At 35.5% G+C, this 17,171-nt stretch overlaps 1 protein-coding gene across 1 annotated transcript in view; it reads right to left on the reverse strand.

The window, feature by feature from the left end:
• LOC139693839 (uncharacterized) overlaps nucleotides 1–17,171 on the reverse strand; it is a 57,793-nt gene that overhangs the window by 37,383 nt on the left and 3,239 nt on the right. The window contains exons 2-7 of the mRNA XM_071592140.1: nucleotides 10,976–11,107; nucleotides 10,495–10,646; nucleotides 9,661–9,798; nucleotides 8,686–8,873; nucleotides 6,211–6,366; nucleotides 1,205–1,313 (exon numbers count right to left, since the gene is read on the reverse strand). Coding sequence (XP_071448241.1) covers nucleotides 1,205–1,313; nucleotides 6,211–6,366; nucleotides 8,686–8,873; nucleotides 9,661–9,798; nucleotides 10,495–10,646; nucleotides 10,976–11,107 — 875 coding nt within the window. The remainder of the gene's footprint in view (nucleotides 1–1,204; nucleotides 1,314–6,210; nucleotides 6,367–8,685; nucleotides 8,874–9,660; nucleotides 9,799–10,494; nucleotides 10,647–10,975; nucleotides 11,108–17,171) is intronic.

Raw genomic sequence — 17,171 nt, forward strand, 5'->3', positions numbered from 1 at the left:
TAACTCTCCTTTTCAGCATGGCACCTGTAGTTTTGTCTGTATCTAGGTACAGCTTGAGAGCAAGTCTCCCCTTACACATTCCATTGTATCTGATTGGGCTGAGAATTTTTCTCATGGTCTTTATCTTATTGAGCTTATGTTCAGAGTTGCGACAGTTAATAGCTTCATTTCTATCAATTTAGCATAATTATCAAAACAAAGAACCAGAACTGAATCTAAGAACTGAACAATCACTCTAGATCAAATGATTATTTCATTTGCCTTTCCTCCGCAGAGGCAGAAATATGCAACCACCTCACAACAAGCCCAGTTGAGCCCAGTATTTTGCAGAGCTCCAACTCATATGCAATCCAAACTCAGGCTTCGTATGGAAGAGCATGAACACACCCAAGGCATGGACCTCAAAGCCTCCCTCCCATTCAGAGTGCCAATTGCACCTTTAAGTTCCCTCTTCCCAAAATTAGTTTCACTGACTTTCAGTAATGTGGGTGAAGTTCACTTTCCCCAATCAACCCAGTCCCCTTCTCAGCCCTCCCTCCCCCCTTTTTCACTGCACTCAATGGATTTGTGTCACTGGCTTCCCTCTCAAACTGTTTATATGAAGCCTCCCCCCTCTCATGTACAGAATCGCAACATTCTGAACTAGGGAAGTCATTAAGTTTCAGCTTTCCCCAACAAATTTGCCCACTTATGGCCACCAAGGTGACCAATTGGATTACTTCATCATATCAGTAGAAAAATTTTAGTTATCCATTTATGAAGAATCAGCCCTTAAAATATGAAAATAATTTAACTGAAGTCAATTTAGCTTTCAAGAAAGATTTCCAAAATGAAAAATTTCCTGGCATGTACCTGGGGAAAATACTCAAAATTATTTAAATGTTAGGCCCTAGGAGAATTTAGTCATGGGAAAATCCCTCTATACTGGTAGTACTTAATCAAAACTGAATTTTGATATATTTACTCATTTCCTTTACCCAACAGACACCTACACATTACACAATATTATTAGTAGAGCTTTAAGAAATAAATTTACATTTTCTGATTCAGCTTTTATATTCCCAATTCACATCAACTATTTCTTTTAATTGTTTCCCCGCATTTTGAATAGAAGAAATGGAGTAAGAGCTTCACCTGTGTGATGTTACACATCCTAAATACCATGAAAAGGTATCAGGCATAATATAATGATCAAGGAACAGACCTGAAGTCTCTCAAACTTTAGTTGGAAAATACTCGGCCAGACATCATGAGGAGGAACAGACATGCTCTGTAGTTCATCTGGAGTGAAGCCAAGCAGGAGGAAACTGTACCTGGAAATATCAATCAAAACAAGCATCATGCAAAAGGCATACAAGTTAACCTCTATTCCTCAAACTAAAACCTTCCCACCAAAATAATCCCAAAGTAAGATTGGTTAGTTCCTAATAATAATAATAATTCATCAGCCAAAAAAGCCTTGTTAATATGCGAAAAATATAAGTCAAAAGGATTTGCACTTATTTGGTTATGCATTATCACAGTCTGAGTAATATTTTATATGGAAGAGGACACTAAATAAATCACAAAACACTGATGCTGCATACTGTCTGCATTCTTCAAATGAGAGAGAGAGAATGTACTTTCCCACAGAATTTAATTAGTTTGGTGCAGTGCTATTCACCATGATACAGCATCATCAGGCCATCAGACATTACTAACTTTAAATTATGTGATATTGCCATATTACAGTGAGCCACATTGCACCAAACAAATTGGGTAAATTATGTTTACTCAATCATTTGATGAATACGCTGACATCCAAATGTGAACCCTTTTTGAACTCGACAAAACAGCCAAAAAAGTCTTGATTGTATTCTATACTCATATATATTAGTGATTCATTACTGCAATGGCATTGCATGTGGATCTCCCCTTACTGAACCCCAACATTATCCCCTAAGTAATCATTTGCCCTACTCTCGATGCCTTTGCTGATGATCCTGAGAACAACTTTAGCAGTGTGTGACATCAAATGGTCAATTCGATCACCTAACTATTTGATCAGTTAACTATGCTCCATATCAAAGTTTTGACAAGCTTTTTCTTAACATTCCTAGTCGACATCCCTGTCATCAATTTGCTCCTTGTGAAAGCTTCTTTAACTAATGTAATTCTTCTCTACTACTACAAAATAGTACATTGACCATTTTGGCCCCAAACTTCTGAGATACGTAAACTGTCCCACGTGCTCTAGTTTTTGCCTCCTATTTTAAAGTTTAATTTAGCCTTTCTCTTTCTGGAAAACCACATAACCTTTGCTTTATTTATATTTATTCTCACCCCCATTTCTATTGCATTGATTTTCCAATTAACTCATCAATGCTTTCAATCCCTTTACTGACTGACAGACTAAGGCTTGGTCATCAACAAACCTAAGTGATTTTAGGAATTTTCCACTGACTTTCATTCCTACCTCCAGTTCTTCCCATGCCTCTTCAATCATTTCCTCCACATGTACATCAAACAGCACCGGTGATAATGACAAACCTGCCTTATTCCTCTTCCTGCCCATCTGGACACCCCACTTGCACCTGAGCAGTCTGACATTTACAGGTTGCTGATTAGCCTCCTTTCTCCCCAATCTATTCCTATTTTATGCAATATATTCATTATTTTTCCCAATTAACTCCATCAAAAGTCTTTTTGAAATTATCAAATTGAAACAGGCAAATACATCCTGATTGTATTTATATTACTCTCAATTAGTTATCTCATTACTGCAATGGCATCACATGGGCCTCTCCCCTTCCTAAACACAAACTGATCAACCCCTACAAGGGTCATGGTCAAATTAATTTCCACTCCAAAGAAAGCACCAACCTGAAAAACTAATAAATTTGACATTTAAGACCAATAAAATGAAAACGCAGTAAACCAAATGGTAAGACACTAGTCAAATTGTTTTTTAGCCTTACAGATAAATATATAAAAAAGGACTTTGTACTACCACAAAAATTACACTCAAGAGAATCATCAACTAAAAATTACTATTGTTTTTAGCATTACATTTAAATGAATCATTAGAAAAATATACTGCCAAACATCAGGGAATGCAAATGAAGTCAAAAGTATTTAAACTCTTGATATAACAAGCAAGTTTGAAAACAGAACCTCTCAAATTTGGGCTGGGTATACCACAGCAACTCTTGCACGCATTTCTTTCACCTCAACCCAGTAAAAAACTGTACACATTCACTTCTCTTTGCCTTACATTCCTGAAAAACCGCATCAGAACAAAAATCTATAGACTATTCATTTTCAATATACGATACAGTAAACTCTTGATTATCCTTGTCAATGGATGAATGATGAGTCACAGCTAGTGAAAAAAAAATTAACCAAAATATGCAAAACATATGGCCGTGAAATAAACTGAGATGCTCTTTTTCATTACTTCAGATTAATCTGAGTTTATTAGTGAAGGAAAGCACAATTTTTCCATTTTACAGCCATTATTTTAAAGGTTGAATCATATTTTCACAATTGCACAGAAGTATCATCAAGAGGATAGCATAACTGATTTTCCTCTGAAAGTTAAACCAATCACATAGGTAGACAGGAAAAAGCAAATGACTGGCTATGAAGAATATTAACTAAGGATTTCAGATACGGATTCTTATTCTTCATATGATCTACTAATGGAAAAAAATCAGTGCAGACAGCTGATGACTTTTGTTGCACAGTGATTCCATTTAATTGTCCCTAAAGGAGAATATGGCATTTTCAGGGATAATGAATGAATGAGAGTAAATCAATAATGGGAAGTACAGCTGGTGCAAAAATGTTTACGTGAAAAAGTTAAATACTAATGGAAACTTTTTATTACATGACATTAAAAACAATTAAGAAAACTCAGGTGTTTCAAATTTGTATTTTTAAAAGAGAACAATGAAGTTTCAAAGAATTTAATTATCTTTAAAATGGTAAATTTATTAAAATTTTGAGCTGCTGGGACGAGAATTGCATGGATTAATTAAGAGTTTGCTGTATACAACTACATACACGTATATTGGAGAAACTTGCCAACATGCCAACTCAAAAGAACAGGCACAAGAAAGAAAGATTAATTTGGGAGTGAGCATGGTTGGTAGAAAAAGAATAGATTCATCAAACTGTGGATGACTTGATCCCTTGGTGGCTTGCAACGAGTCACTCTACCCACTGTTCCTCCAAGCTCAATTTCCCGTACCACAGGACGACAGCACCACCAAGAGGGACCAGACAAGACAATAGCAGGGATGGTCCAAAAAGTTTTTAGAGATAATTCTAGGCCTTCAAATGAGCAATGAAGGATGATGCACCACATCATGAAAGCAAGGGTTTGGAGAAGGGCCAAGGCACACCAATTCAGCACTCTTTGTTAACTCCCTCTTTCCTATAATCAGACTCAGTTCTAATAAAAAATTGCTTAAAAATATTTTCTGATAAGCCTCTGAGACAATGTTTACCAGAGTAGTTTCCAACCTAATGAATAAACAACATTTAATCCTCAATTATTTTTAATTTTTCATTATTTTCTTTTAAGTCTACACTTTTTCCACCAGCGGTCTAATGTATTTAACCCTTTAAAATAATAGTTGATACCTTTGTCTGCAAAATAGGCTTTAGCATATGCAATAACCTCCTCGTCCAATGAAAACCTCCATCCTACAAACAAAGCTTGTTAGGATTAAGGAAAAGTCACTGGGGGCCAGATCTGGTGAATACGGTGAGTGATCAACTAATTTGAAGTGCGATTCATGAATTTTAGCCATGGCAACAGTCAAAGTGTGAGCAGGCCGTGTTGACCTGATGGACAAGGTCTTTCTTCTTCAAATTGGTAATTTTTTGCCTACCTTTTTAAAGATAATCAATTAACCCAATTCCATGATTATACCAAAAACAGTCTCCATCAACTTCCTGGCTGATGGAAGTCTTAGCCTTTTTTTGGAGCAGGGTCACCCTTGGCAGTCTACTTTTCTTTCATCTCAGGAATCTAGCGGCAGATCTAAGTTTCATCCACAGTTGTGAATAGATGCAAAAAATCTGACCCTTTGTTTAAACTGCTCCAACAGGGTCCAGGAAATGGTCATCCAAATGAGTTTTTCGTCCTATGTGACCAAATGTGGCACCCAACATGTGGATAGCTTATGCACGTTCAATTCTTTGGTCAATTTATGACAAACATTCTTTTGACATGCCCAATAGCCTCTACTCTCTCCCCAACCTTAACTTTATGGTCCAGGAACCATATTGTAAACGTTTCTGATGTTATTGGTGGTTGTTGCAGTTTTTGACCATCCTGAATACACAATCAGCCAAGCTTGTACGGCCACATTTAAATTCAGCTGCCTGAAATTTCATAGGTGTAAATGATGCTGTAGGGTCCTTATACAGAGCATCCAACTTGTCTTTGACTTGCATAGCCATACTGCCTTTAAAAAATAAATATTTAATGATAGCTCAATACTCAATTTTTCCATTTTCACAAAAACCAACTCACTCTAACAATTGCCAAATAAGAGTGCTGCCTATTCACGTTAAGGTTGGAAATTTTCAGACAACCCTCATATGTAGCCCTCAAGACAAAATGTGGAAACTACATGGAAACCTTATTTATTACATGAGTTAGACCAATATAGCCATCTAAATTGTCAAACTTTGCCCCTGGAGCAAGTTTTAGTAAAAAAATTTAAGCTAAGTGGACGAAACTATGGGGTTACTAACAGTCTAAAAATTTACAAAAACATTTTCTATCACCCAAACTGTAGAACAATAATGCACATTTGTTACCATGTCTTTCTCTTTGAACTAATTTTAGCTGAAAAAATATGCTATCCACAGAAAATTACACTATGCTACTTGTCTACATGAGCTAGGTAAAAGTACCAAAGGTATAAAAAAGTACTTTTACAAAAATAGGAAAGCAGCATTTTCATTTGAATGAATAAAGGATACACACTAATCACAGAGATAGCCGATGCTAAGATAAACTATAAAGTGGTGCAGGCTCAGGCACACTGCTGGTTCATTTGAAAAGCACTTTCAGGGAGTGCTTATTTTATCTAAGCTCACCAATAGATCAACTTGACACACTTCAACTTGAGCATGGGAATTATGCTAAAAAGAAAGTGTGAGGGAGACAAAGAAGAAAGGATAGTTCTTTTCAGTCTGCTTTGAAACTAATACCTTTGGTAGCTGAGTTTCTTCCAGTTAGAGAGTGGGTAGGGGTGCTCTGACTTAATTATCAAGGTAGACCATGTTCTGGTCACCGCCTTGCCCTTGCTATGCCATTCATCTGCCCTCGGACTTCCTTTCCACTCCCACTGTGACAGCAAAAACAAACTGCAACCAAATTATCAATCATCCATCAGTCATGAATAACGCCAAAATAAAAATTTGCAAATCCACATGAAAAATAAACTAATGCAACCAAGGTTTCACAGCGGTCCAGCATCATCAGGTAAAGAAGTTGCATCCATAAAGGTGTGTGTGTATGTATATTTATATAATGTGTGTGTATATACATAGTGTGTGTGTATGCACATAAAACTCTGATTACTAATGACCAAAATCAGTGATATTGTTGACACAATAATGGCAACCATTTTCTAAGCCTGATGCTGGAAAATATACATAAAAGTATTTTTCTGGTGAATTGGCTTGTACTTACAGGTTGAAATCATAAATATGTATACCATAAGAGTCTGGTTTTAGAGAACATTTTGGAGAAGAAGAATGTGTATCTTATGGGCTCGGAGATGAGGTAGTTCATCACTCATTTCCAACAATTTTGTTATATTTTAATGTGTTATAAATTCCTGCACCCATTGCAATTGAGCACTTATATGAAATAGCTGATTTACGCTTACTTGTGTGGATGTTCTGAGGATTTCTAGTTGAATAAGAGTGAATATCACTATTCGCTTAAAAGATATGGATATTATTTTTTATGAAGACAGACATGGCAAATATATACTTAGATGGAATGGTAAGAACATTTAATCTTTTTAACAAGAGCACACATGGTGTCCTATAAGCGGCACCTTGTACATATTAATAACTTTTTTAACTAAAAAAACTTGGAGCAACATGTACACAGATGATCCTCAGAATACTATTTGACCTTGAGACAAAATTAGAATAATACAAGAGCTTAAATACCTCCAGTGACACTTACGCAGGAACCAAATGGTGTACATCAAAGTGTGCAGTTTAGAAGAAATTACTAGCATGAATATCCCACCCACCACTTAGTTGAACATGTAGACCTACAGACTTAATATTGAATGTACAAATAATTCTTTCATTGTTAAAATTTAAATAAACAACCACTTTCCATATTTTCCAATTAAATGCACGAACCTGTGTCTTATTGCAATTCAATTTAAGTTTAATTACATAATTTTATTTAAAACTGATAATATCTTAGTACATGCAGTAATATTACTAATCTTCTTGAAAATTTTCCTAATACTTGATCAGACTTAGATTGTACATTGACACTAGCAACTTATGACTATTTCTAGAAGAAAAATTTGGCATTTGAGAAAGTTTGTATGCCCAATAGAATCTCAATATTACATAACACCTGGGAACAATCAATGTCAGGGTTGTGAAAAACAAAATTTCCTAAAATCAAGGTTAATTTCAAAGATCAATGGCCAGTGGTTTTCAAGCATAAATAAATCATCCATGTAGTAATTGCATATCTAATAATTAAATGATAAACAAAAATTCTATTTCAGGGGAAAAAAGATATTTGAATGAAAAAGTAAGGTTTTAAAAATTATCAACTATGAAGCACCTATGTAAGTAAAGGAAGAAGTATATGTAAAAGTTTGTATTCAGGAAAATATTTTCCACAGTTTCCTATAGTGAAGGTCACTTTTTTCCTTATTTTTAATATTTGAAAAACTTGATAAAATATATGTATTATCACACATTCACCAGGCAGGATGTTAACATGCCAGGTAACATTAATTGTGTTAGTTTATAGTAACTGGTCTTGAATTATAATTAAAAAATAGTCAATGGCTGAAATAAAAACCATAATGTTTATTATTCATATTGAGAGAATTTATTTCAATTTCAATAATGTGACAATTATTTCCCTTTCATTCCCGATAAGCAAAAAGAGTATCATATTTAATTCTTTACCCATCAGTTTATTTCCAATACGCCATGGATACTTGGGTTATAATGAGAGCAAATCATTAGTTTACTTATGTGGAAAAAATTGAAGCAGAAAGCTTTGGATTGCAACTGCTTAGTGTAGGAGGCACAAAATCAACCATGTTGTTTAGAAGTAATTGTAAATTAGTTAAACATCTCCTTTTCAAATATTCTCTAAATTTGTCTATTTTATTACTTTGCAAATTTTGTTAGGAAGTTTAGCACATTTTTTTAAGCTTCATAATATGAACCACGACTTTTGCATGGCTTACATTATAAAAAAGTGAATCAAGTATACCACAGCAAGAAAAAACAACAAAGGAGACTTCAAAGACTAAGTCAAAATAGATATTCTTTTGCAGTTACCCAGATTTTAGAAAGAAGTTTGATTGTTTCACAAGAAAGAGGTAAGGGGGAGTATGCAATTTGGTTTGCATCAATAAATACATACTTCAATTCCAAACTCTAATATCTTGAATTATTTCTTACAATCTCTCAATGGTAGATTCAGGTAGTGATGCCAGGAATGGTGATGGCAGTGATCCAGCCAAAGGATTTCCTGCTTTCAGCAGTCTTCCAAATCTGTCTGGCTTCCAGTAATCTGCAGTTCGGAACCATTTTGCCAAGTACTCACCCAGCACACACTGTGACCTTTCTGAGAGCAGCACACCTGCTAGCTGAAAGAATGAATGTATCAACTTACATTAGAATTATTAGTTCTGACATATTGGTACACATCTCAATAATATTTCTTCATTAAAATTATTTTTTGTGAAAAAGTATGTTACTCTAAGAATATGGGAGAGTCCATTCTCACTTTCCTACATATTTTCAGTGATTTCCAGTATTCTCACAATCAAATAAATTTAAGTATGCTTTCACTATGATCCTGATCTGCCAATGCAATCATACACTCCTGATTGGGCCCCATAGATCGGGAAGGTCTCAGGTGAGAAGTAAAACAAGGAGTAAGCCAACACCAGGCACCCGCCCATTTGAGCAAGTAGCTAACAACAGCACTTTTCAAGTCCTATAAAATGTTTCTTATTATTGCTTAACGTAAAATAAAGAAAAAGTTAAAATTTGCATAGTTAAATGGACGATAAAAACAAAATTACACTAGTACCAAGCATACTGCAATAGCACAAGAAATGTTAGCATGAATTTTGAGAGATATTTCACAACTGTAAAATAATACAAGAATGGCACTTCCTTTTTAAAATTTTAGAGTCAAATGCAAAATAATAAGACGAAGATTTTGAAACCCTTTAATGAAAATCAACAAATACAAGCAATTTCAGGAACTGAAAGAACCATGGCGGCTCCATGGATCTACATTGAGGGTTTTAAGTGCCAATGAATTTTCCTCTGGGACATAAGAAATTTTGCATGCAAGCCAAACACCAAAGGACATTCTTAAGTTCAAGTGCCTTCAAAGTACTTTTGAATGACATTGCTCCTCACCTTGTTCACAAAAAGATCCTTGCTCTCCACATCATTCAACAGATCAGCTGATGCTATTATGGCAGCTGTTTCTCCACCACGAGCCCTTACGTATCGCGCCAGGCCTTCTCCTCCAACACTGAGCCGCTCATCTGCATGCTGAGACCAAAATCGGAAGAAATAGTGGAGCACCCACATTCAATACCCATGTCAACACTTACAACAGCACCCAAGAAGGCCATCCACCATATAGCGGTATCCTTGTGGAGGGGATATGGGCTATCATGGCTGAATATTATCATGGGAGACACTTCTGAAGGGGTGCTGCCTCCAATGACAAATATATAATTTGGCAAGTTATACAATATTGTTTACAGTGTTTTTTACAAAAAAGGAGTGACCTTTTGGTCACACAAGGTATTTTATTAGTGGAAAAAAAAGTATTTCACACTTTTTGGCTATATTGCATCAAATTTATAGGACATTTAAATTACATGAATTTTAGTCTACTATATTGGTTGATATAAGAAAAAGAGAAAAAAAATTAAAATAACCATTAGCATTGAAAATCAACTTTTGGTAAACAAAAAACTAACAGCTTATCATTTTGCAGTGATCATGCTTAAGTATAGGGGCAAATGATTTTTTCACAAACCAATACAAGAAATGGCCATTTCAGTATCATTATTTCCGTATCTCATGCAAAAGTACAACACATGCGCAAGAAGGTTTTAGTACCAGATATAGAAACTGTAAGCACACATCAAACAAGAATCCTTGTCTGAAACATCTGACACCTGGTCTTTTGCCTACCAGCCCCCTCAGAGGGTAATATGCAAGTGAAGACATACAAACCGGCATGAGATAAAACACCACAGGATGAAGCTCTGAAAATATCTCTGCAGGTGCTGCAGCCAGTGAGCCACTAGCTATGAACTCTTTCAAAATAGGATTCATTTTGGTGTACAACTGTTGAATGCGAGGGGAGATCGCTGCTCTTGCATGCACTGGAAAATGGAAGGAACTATTTTCATGATTTCCTTGATGTATTTCACATAAAGTAAAATCATTATCATATTAGAAGCACTTCAGGATATGCATTGATGATTACTTAACTCTGTCATCTGCAAATTCACATTAATGCAGAAAATTCATACCAATTCTGACCAAGGCAAGTGACTTTTACGTCATGAAATTTCTGCATTATCATATTTCTTATTTCCTCATTTAAAGTATTGTTACCAGTTTGCAGCAGCAATTAAATTTTCTAAGCATACATAAACCATGTTAAAAATTACATTTGAAAATTTTAAATGATAATATTTTGCTACTCTACCAGAATAATTAGTTCTGCATTCCTCTGCCTGTTTCCTCCGGAAGAAACAGACAAGATCCTCTGGGCCATGAGTTTTTTCTTTCACCGTCTGGATTGAAACAGTAGTTGTTTCATCACCAACTACCAATGATGCTGCAGAAAAAATAAGTTCACAGTATCTTAAATCACTTGTAGAAGGACCGATGTTAGCAAAAATACACTTAAGTACATTAAAAAGTTGTAATTGCAGACTTGAGCTGATATTACCTGAATGATTGTGCACCTTTGAGCACAGAGTCAAATTATTTTGTAACCATCTAAGTCTATTCAACCCCTAGATATATATTTAGCATGGCCCCTGAAAACTGCAGCAACTGTTACCATAGATGTGAACTTTGGTTAAATATTTTGGGCTTTAATATTATTGCTATATTTATCCCTTGACCCCATCCCCTTTTTGAATACTCCACCTGCATAATCTCATTATCTCCCAGTTTAGTTGAGGACTTGCATGCAGGAGATGACCCAATAACCCAGTTAACGACTGTAGTCGTATGCTTCATCATGACACACCTCCACTAGTTGCTTTTCTGCAATGCATTCCTGCTCCATATCTCCACTGGGCACATCCCAAGTGACGAACAGTTGGCAGAGAAATAAATGCAGCATTGTGGCTGCATACATCACAAGAAGAATTATCTCTATGCACCCAGTAAATACAAAAAAATAGGACTTCATTCTGCATTCATAGCTATCTGCCACAAAGGCGATGCAACTCAGCAATTCAATGGCTTCATTTCCCCTACTATTGACCAAAACCTACCTTCTCTCCACTGTCCACAATACTTGGCATGACCCCCTGCCTTCATGTAGGCACAGAATTCATACACTGGATGCACTATGGAGGGAGAGACTGCTCGGTGGAGATTGTATGGGCTCTTGGAAGGTCAGTTGGCAACATTTGTTTCAAGGACATTGTAGATTCCCACATAGTTAGGTGAGAATTTTGAAAATGGTTTTGCCATTTTATTCAAGCATAGAGATTGAGAATGACGGCTTGGTTGATTGATATTACATTTTTGTTTGTTAATAGCTTGCTTTGCTAGACATAGCATTTCCAGCACTCAGTCTTTGATTTGAACATACGGGAATCAAGGAATGAGTTTTTGAGGAATTTAGACAAAGAAAAGAATTTCATCAATTTCACGACTAATAAATTCAAGACATTGGAAGTAGTAGGAAACTCAACACACACTCTCACACTCAGGCCTTGCTTGATATTTAATTCTTTGCATTCTCTCCATCCATCACCAAATCTCTCCTGGTTTGAATGATATTTTTCTGTCATATATCCAGAACCTTTTAGCCCACCCTAGATGGAACCCAATCACTTGCTCTTCCTCAACCTTGACCCTGAGTAAACACCACAAACTGCAAATGTTGTAGGAAGGACACTATTTTTGCCCAGCCAGGGAGGTAGAACTATCGCTTTGTTTAGGATCATTTCTGCTGGCAAAACTAAGAGCTAATACATTATCAATTATAAGCAGTTTGCATTATAACAGTTCTCGTAATGTAAATAATTCAAATTAATTATGCACACATTTTCCATTTTCTCAATGTGCAAATGAAAACTCAATTCTTTCCCCTTCTGGATGATAATGTGCTATTAAATAATCACCAGAGTAATAAATCTGAATGTCAATTTTTTAGATAAGGGTATAGGTTATCTCATACCAATCCCTATACAGTCTGCAAAGGTCACTTACAGAGTTGGGAGGCCCAGCTCCTTATCCTATGGTGCCTTTCGTCTCCCAAGAAGTTATGACATGCAAATAATTATGCAGTTTGTGTGAAGCCAAGCATGCCCAGAGGTCACACCCATTATTTAACCAAGAGCTCAAATAGCCAAATACTCCACCCGCAATGTGGCCATACATTTATTAACTTTGATTTAATGTTATTACTCTAGGAAAAGCCTACTTTTATGTGGATACATATTTAAAGTGAACAGAATAAATTTGTGGAAATAACTTATCTAAATTTTCACATGTATTTATGTGATAATGAAATATTTAACTACTCAGATTTTCTTTGAGGATTCATTATCAATATTACCATTTTGATGTTCAAAAAAATAATGAAAATCAAATTCAAATAAGGTAGTGGGGAAAGCAAATGATTTTTACATTATGAAATCTCTTCATTTCAATGAAAAGTGAATTATTATTAAGTGCTAGGATTAAAAACAAAGAAAAAATACTTTGTTAAAAAATTAAATGATGATGTAATTGATTTCCACATTTTTCGGGCTGCGTCCGCGTATGTCGTTTAAATGTACAACAGTTGTTGTTGTTACAACTGTTGTACATTTAAACGACATACGCGGACGCAGCCCGAAAAATGTGGAAATCACCTACTCATCGCCGCGGAAACCTTCGAACGAACGATGATGTAATTGCTTGAATTAAATAGTTATCCCATTTGGCAAATAAAAAGTTTTCATTCCGAAGGTTAGGTATGAAGAAAAATGTAAAGCTAATATTATTAACCTTTTTATATAGATCAAGGTAGTCTTGATGGACCCCAAATTTTGGAAGAGGAAAGGATCACATGGTGAGCAAGAGGAGAAGTGGTGGAGGTGCTGTTGACTTTGAAGAATATGGAAGAGAGGTCAGTGGAGGGTGAGACTGGGGGCAAAGACATAGTCCATATGAGTTGGGAAGAAAGTCTCCTCTTGCAAAGTTTCCAGTTGCAAACTTTTCTCATCCAAAGTGTCTGTTTGGCGTCAAATGGTAAGTTTACGGCTACATAGAGGTATCCTCAATATAATGATTAGAATAAGCCAACCTCTCTGATACTAGCGTTGAAATTCTGTTGTTCTCGTTTATAACCATGGAGTCAGACTTGGGAGATTAAGGGGGCAATTGCCTCTTCCTTGCTAATGGTATACATCTTGGATCAGCATATGACATTTTAATTGAACTCATTATAAGGCATATGAACTAAAACTGATGTCACGGATATAAGAGTTACTAAATGAAGTGCAAAACTTCTATTATTGTAAATATGATTGCTTTGATTATATTTGATTGTATGCTGAAAACTATTACTAAATCAATAGAAAGTTTCCACATTATTTAAAGTGTTTAATTCATGCTGTGGTAAAGTACGAAGGGGCAGATTACATTAAGTCAAAGAATGCACATCAAATGAGAAGTTTTACTAGCTCCACAAGTAGATACCCAGAGCTTTTAAATCAATGTTGAACAGACTTAATTTGTCATCATGGTTTCAGGGTGAAATCCAAAGATCGTAGTTTACCCACAGGGCAAAGAAAATGCAACTGAGTATCAATTGTCACTGTGTGAATTGCTTACATTCAATAATTTAGGGTATCTTCTGCCTGTCTACATGCCACCCAAACAGCTTCTCTTCCTCCCTCTGCCCTGCTTACCCAAAATTCTCACTTCCATTACAGCCTTCAACATACCACCTTTCTTCAGTATTTCTTCCATCCACTCTCTCTGCCTCTTTCTCTAGAGCTTCTCATCTTTGCCCACCCTCCTGCTTCACACCCTTGCATTTGCCTAACTCTCTCTCAATCATCTTCCCTCCACGCTCACAATACGTTCATCTTGTCATGATTAAAGAACTTGCTTTAGCAAATGTGATAGTTCGTGGAATAAAAGTCAAATTATTTCCAGATAAAAATGCTGCTTTTTCTTGTTACCATCAATTCAAAACATTTATTTTAGCCTAAGCTAATACAATCAAATTTCCCATTAGAAAATTCTAGCAAGTCTTTTTCTTGTATTTAAGTTAACCATTTTTTTGTGATGTTTTTCTTTCTTTGAAATCAAAAAATATTAGAAATAGAATGGACAATGGAAGTTGACATACCAGTTACAGAATGTGTTATTTCCATAGCTAAAGTTTGGGAGGCATCTGCTTACTGCCATCAATAGGCATTTACATTTCAGTGTTTTCCACCACCTTTGATCTCCTGTATACCATGCACATTTTAGACCCTCAATTTTAATTTGTATTTTAGTTTCATGTGTTTTATATCTTTCTATTAAATTTCTTTATATTTGCATTCTGCAAAAATTTTAACTCTATTAAATTTAATTTTCAGTTACCCACAACAATAAACAAATACATTTAGCAAATCAAAAAACATCTAAATAAAGCACCAAGAATATGAACCAAATAAAAACTTTAAGGCACAATATAGACTACACAAAGAGAACTATCTGATATCTGGTTTTGTGCACTACGTTAATTGTTCTGGGTCTTCATTCCTCACATGCCTGGAAAAGTTACCAAATGAAGCAATGACCATCATGTAAACAACAACTTTCAAAGAATCACCCTATGTACATAAGATAAGATATTCAACTAATTTAAATGTCAATGAGCTCAAGGTCCAACAATTGTTTTATGGGATCAGAAAATCTTATCTGATTGAGTTCTAGAAATAAGTTAAAGTTACAAAGTTGCTAGATTTTTAACTTAAGCTGCAAAGCCTCCCTAAATTGCGATATAACTCATGTTACCAGCTTGTGTGTAAATTGCAAAGACTATGCTTGGAATTGATGGAATAAAAAATTGAACGAGTACCATGTTCAATTAATATAATCACCTGGCATGCTAAAGACATGTCAGTTAACACAGAAAGAACACTAATCCAGAAAATTAGGGAATTAAAGAAATTTTCACCATAGATTGATGAATCAGGAAATGTTGACAAATATTTCCAATTAATTTCCCTTGCTGTAATTTCTAATAAGAAAGGTTCGAAAGAGCATTATTTATTCTGTAAAAAATGTCAGAAACAAAAAACTGCAGGAAATTATTTAAATGGACCAATGTATACTAATGTAAACAAAATTGCATGGATAAATTGCAAGCACTTTGTACTAATGGCACAGCTGAAAATAATGGAATGCTCAAAAGCTCCATTCAAATATTATGGGAAGAATCAACCCCAGCCATACTCTTAAAAGTGTGCAAAGGATATGGTGAGGGAAATTAGAGAGGAAAAATAAATTAATAATTAAAATTAAATTAAAATAAAATGATATAGGGGTAAGAACAGAACAAAAAATTAAACCAGAATATGATAAAAAAGCTCTGGTTAATGTATATTAGATAGCATTGATCCTTGCCCTTATCAAGCACTCACTCAGACAGGGCTTGCAAGAGATTTCTCCCTGCACCACCAATCATAGGTAAGAAAATAAATGCAAATTAATCAGGCATACTTAAGCTTGGATGTAATAAATAGCCTTGATCCTTGCTAGTCACAAGAACTTGCACCATGAGGGCTTGTGAGAGATTTCTTCCTGCGCCAGTGGCCCGCCAATCACTCACTCGCTTGGGTATGTGTAAATGCCATAACCCTTTCAAATCTCACTCGCCCAAACAGGCCTACCATGGAATCTCTTCTGATGTTCGAAAAGTGAAGAGTCAGGCGTGATATTGTGGAATCGAGACATAATGAAAACTTCGTTGCAATTTTCCACAGTTAAAACTTTATTGCCGACCATGGTTTCGATACACTGTATCATCTTCAGGTGAGGAAAAATACAAGGAGAAGGGATATATATACACAAGTTACAAGAAGGGGTGGCAGGGGAGGAGGGAGCGGGGGAAGTAACTTGTGTATATATATCCCTTCTCCTTGTATTTTTCCTCACCTGAAGATGATACAGTGTATCGAAACCATGGTCGGCAATAAAGTTTTAACTGTGGAAAATTGCAACGAAGTTTTCATTATCTCTTCTGATGTTAGTCGTGTAACTCTCACTTTGGGAAAGGTAAGGGAGGTACCCAGAAGCTGACAGTGTTTCGACTGCTTAGCAGTCCTTCGGAGAAGGATTCTGCCGTGGATTCTTTCCATAATATTCAAACCATTGCAGTTGATCCTTCCATAATATTAAAACTGTGATAGTTACCGCTCCTTTTAATTTGTTCCAAAGTTCACCCTGAAAACTTGGATGCTCAAACTTTATTTATTTGTAAGAGGAATGCAAAACAATTTCAGTGCACAGGTATCTTAGTATGGTTGATTGTGGTACCTCAGTAGAAAAACAATCGCCAAATGCAAAAATTTGGCCAAATTATCACAATATTTGAATAACTAAATGAGGAAAAGAATCATTACTATAAATGCAAGTTTAACTGAGTTTGAAATTCATTGCATCTTCATTAT

Source organism: Hetaerina americana, unplaced genomic scaffold (genome assembly GCF_022747635.1).
Source record: "Hetaerina americana unplaced genomic scaffold, ioHetAmer1.1.p SCAF_5, whole genome shotgun sequence".
Taxonomy (NCBI): Eukaryota; Metazoa; Arthropoda; class Insecta; order Odonata; family Calopterygidae; genus Hetaerina; species Hetaerina americana.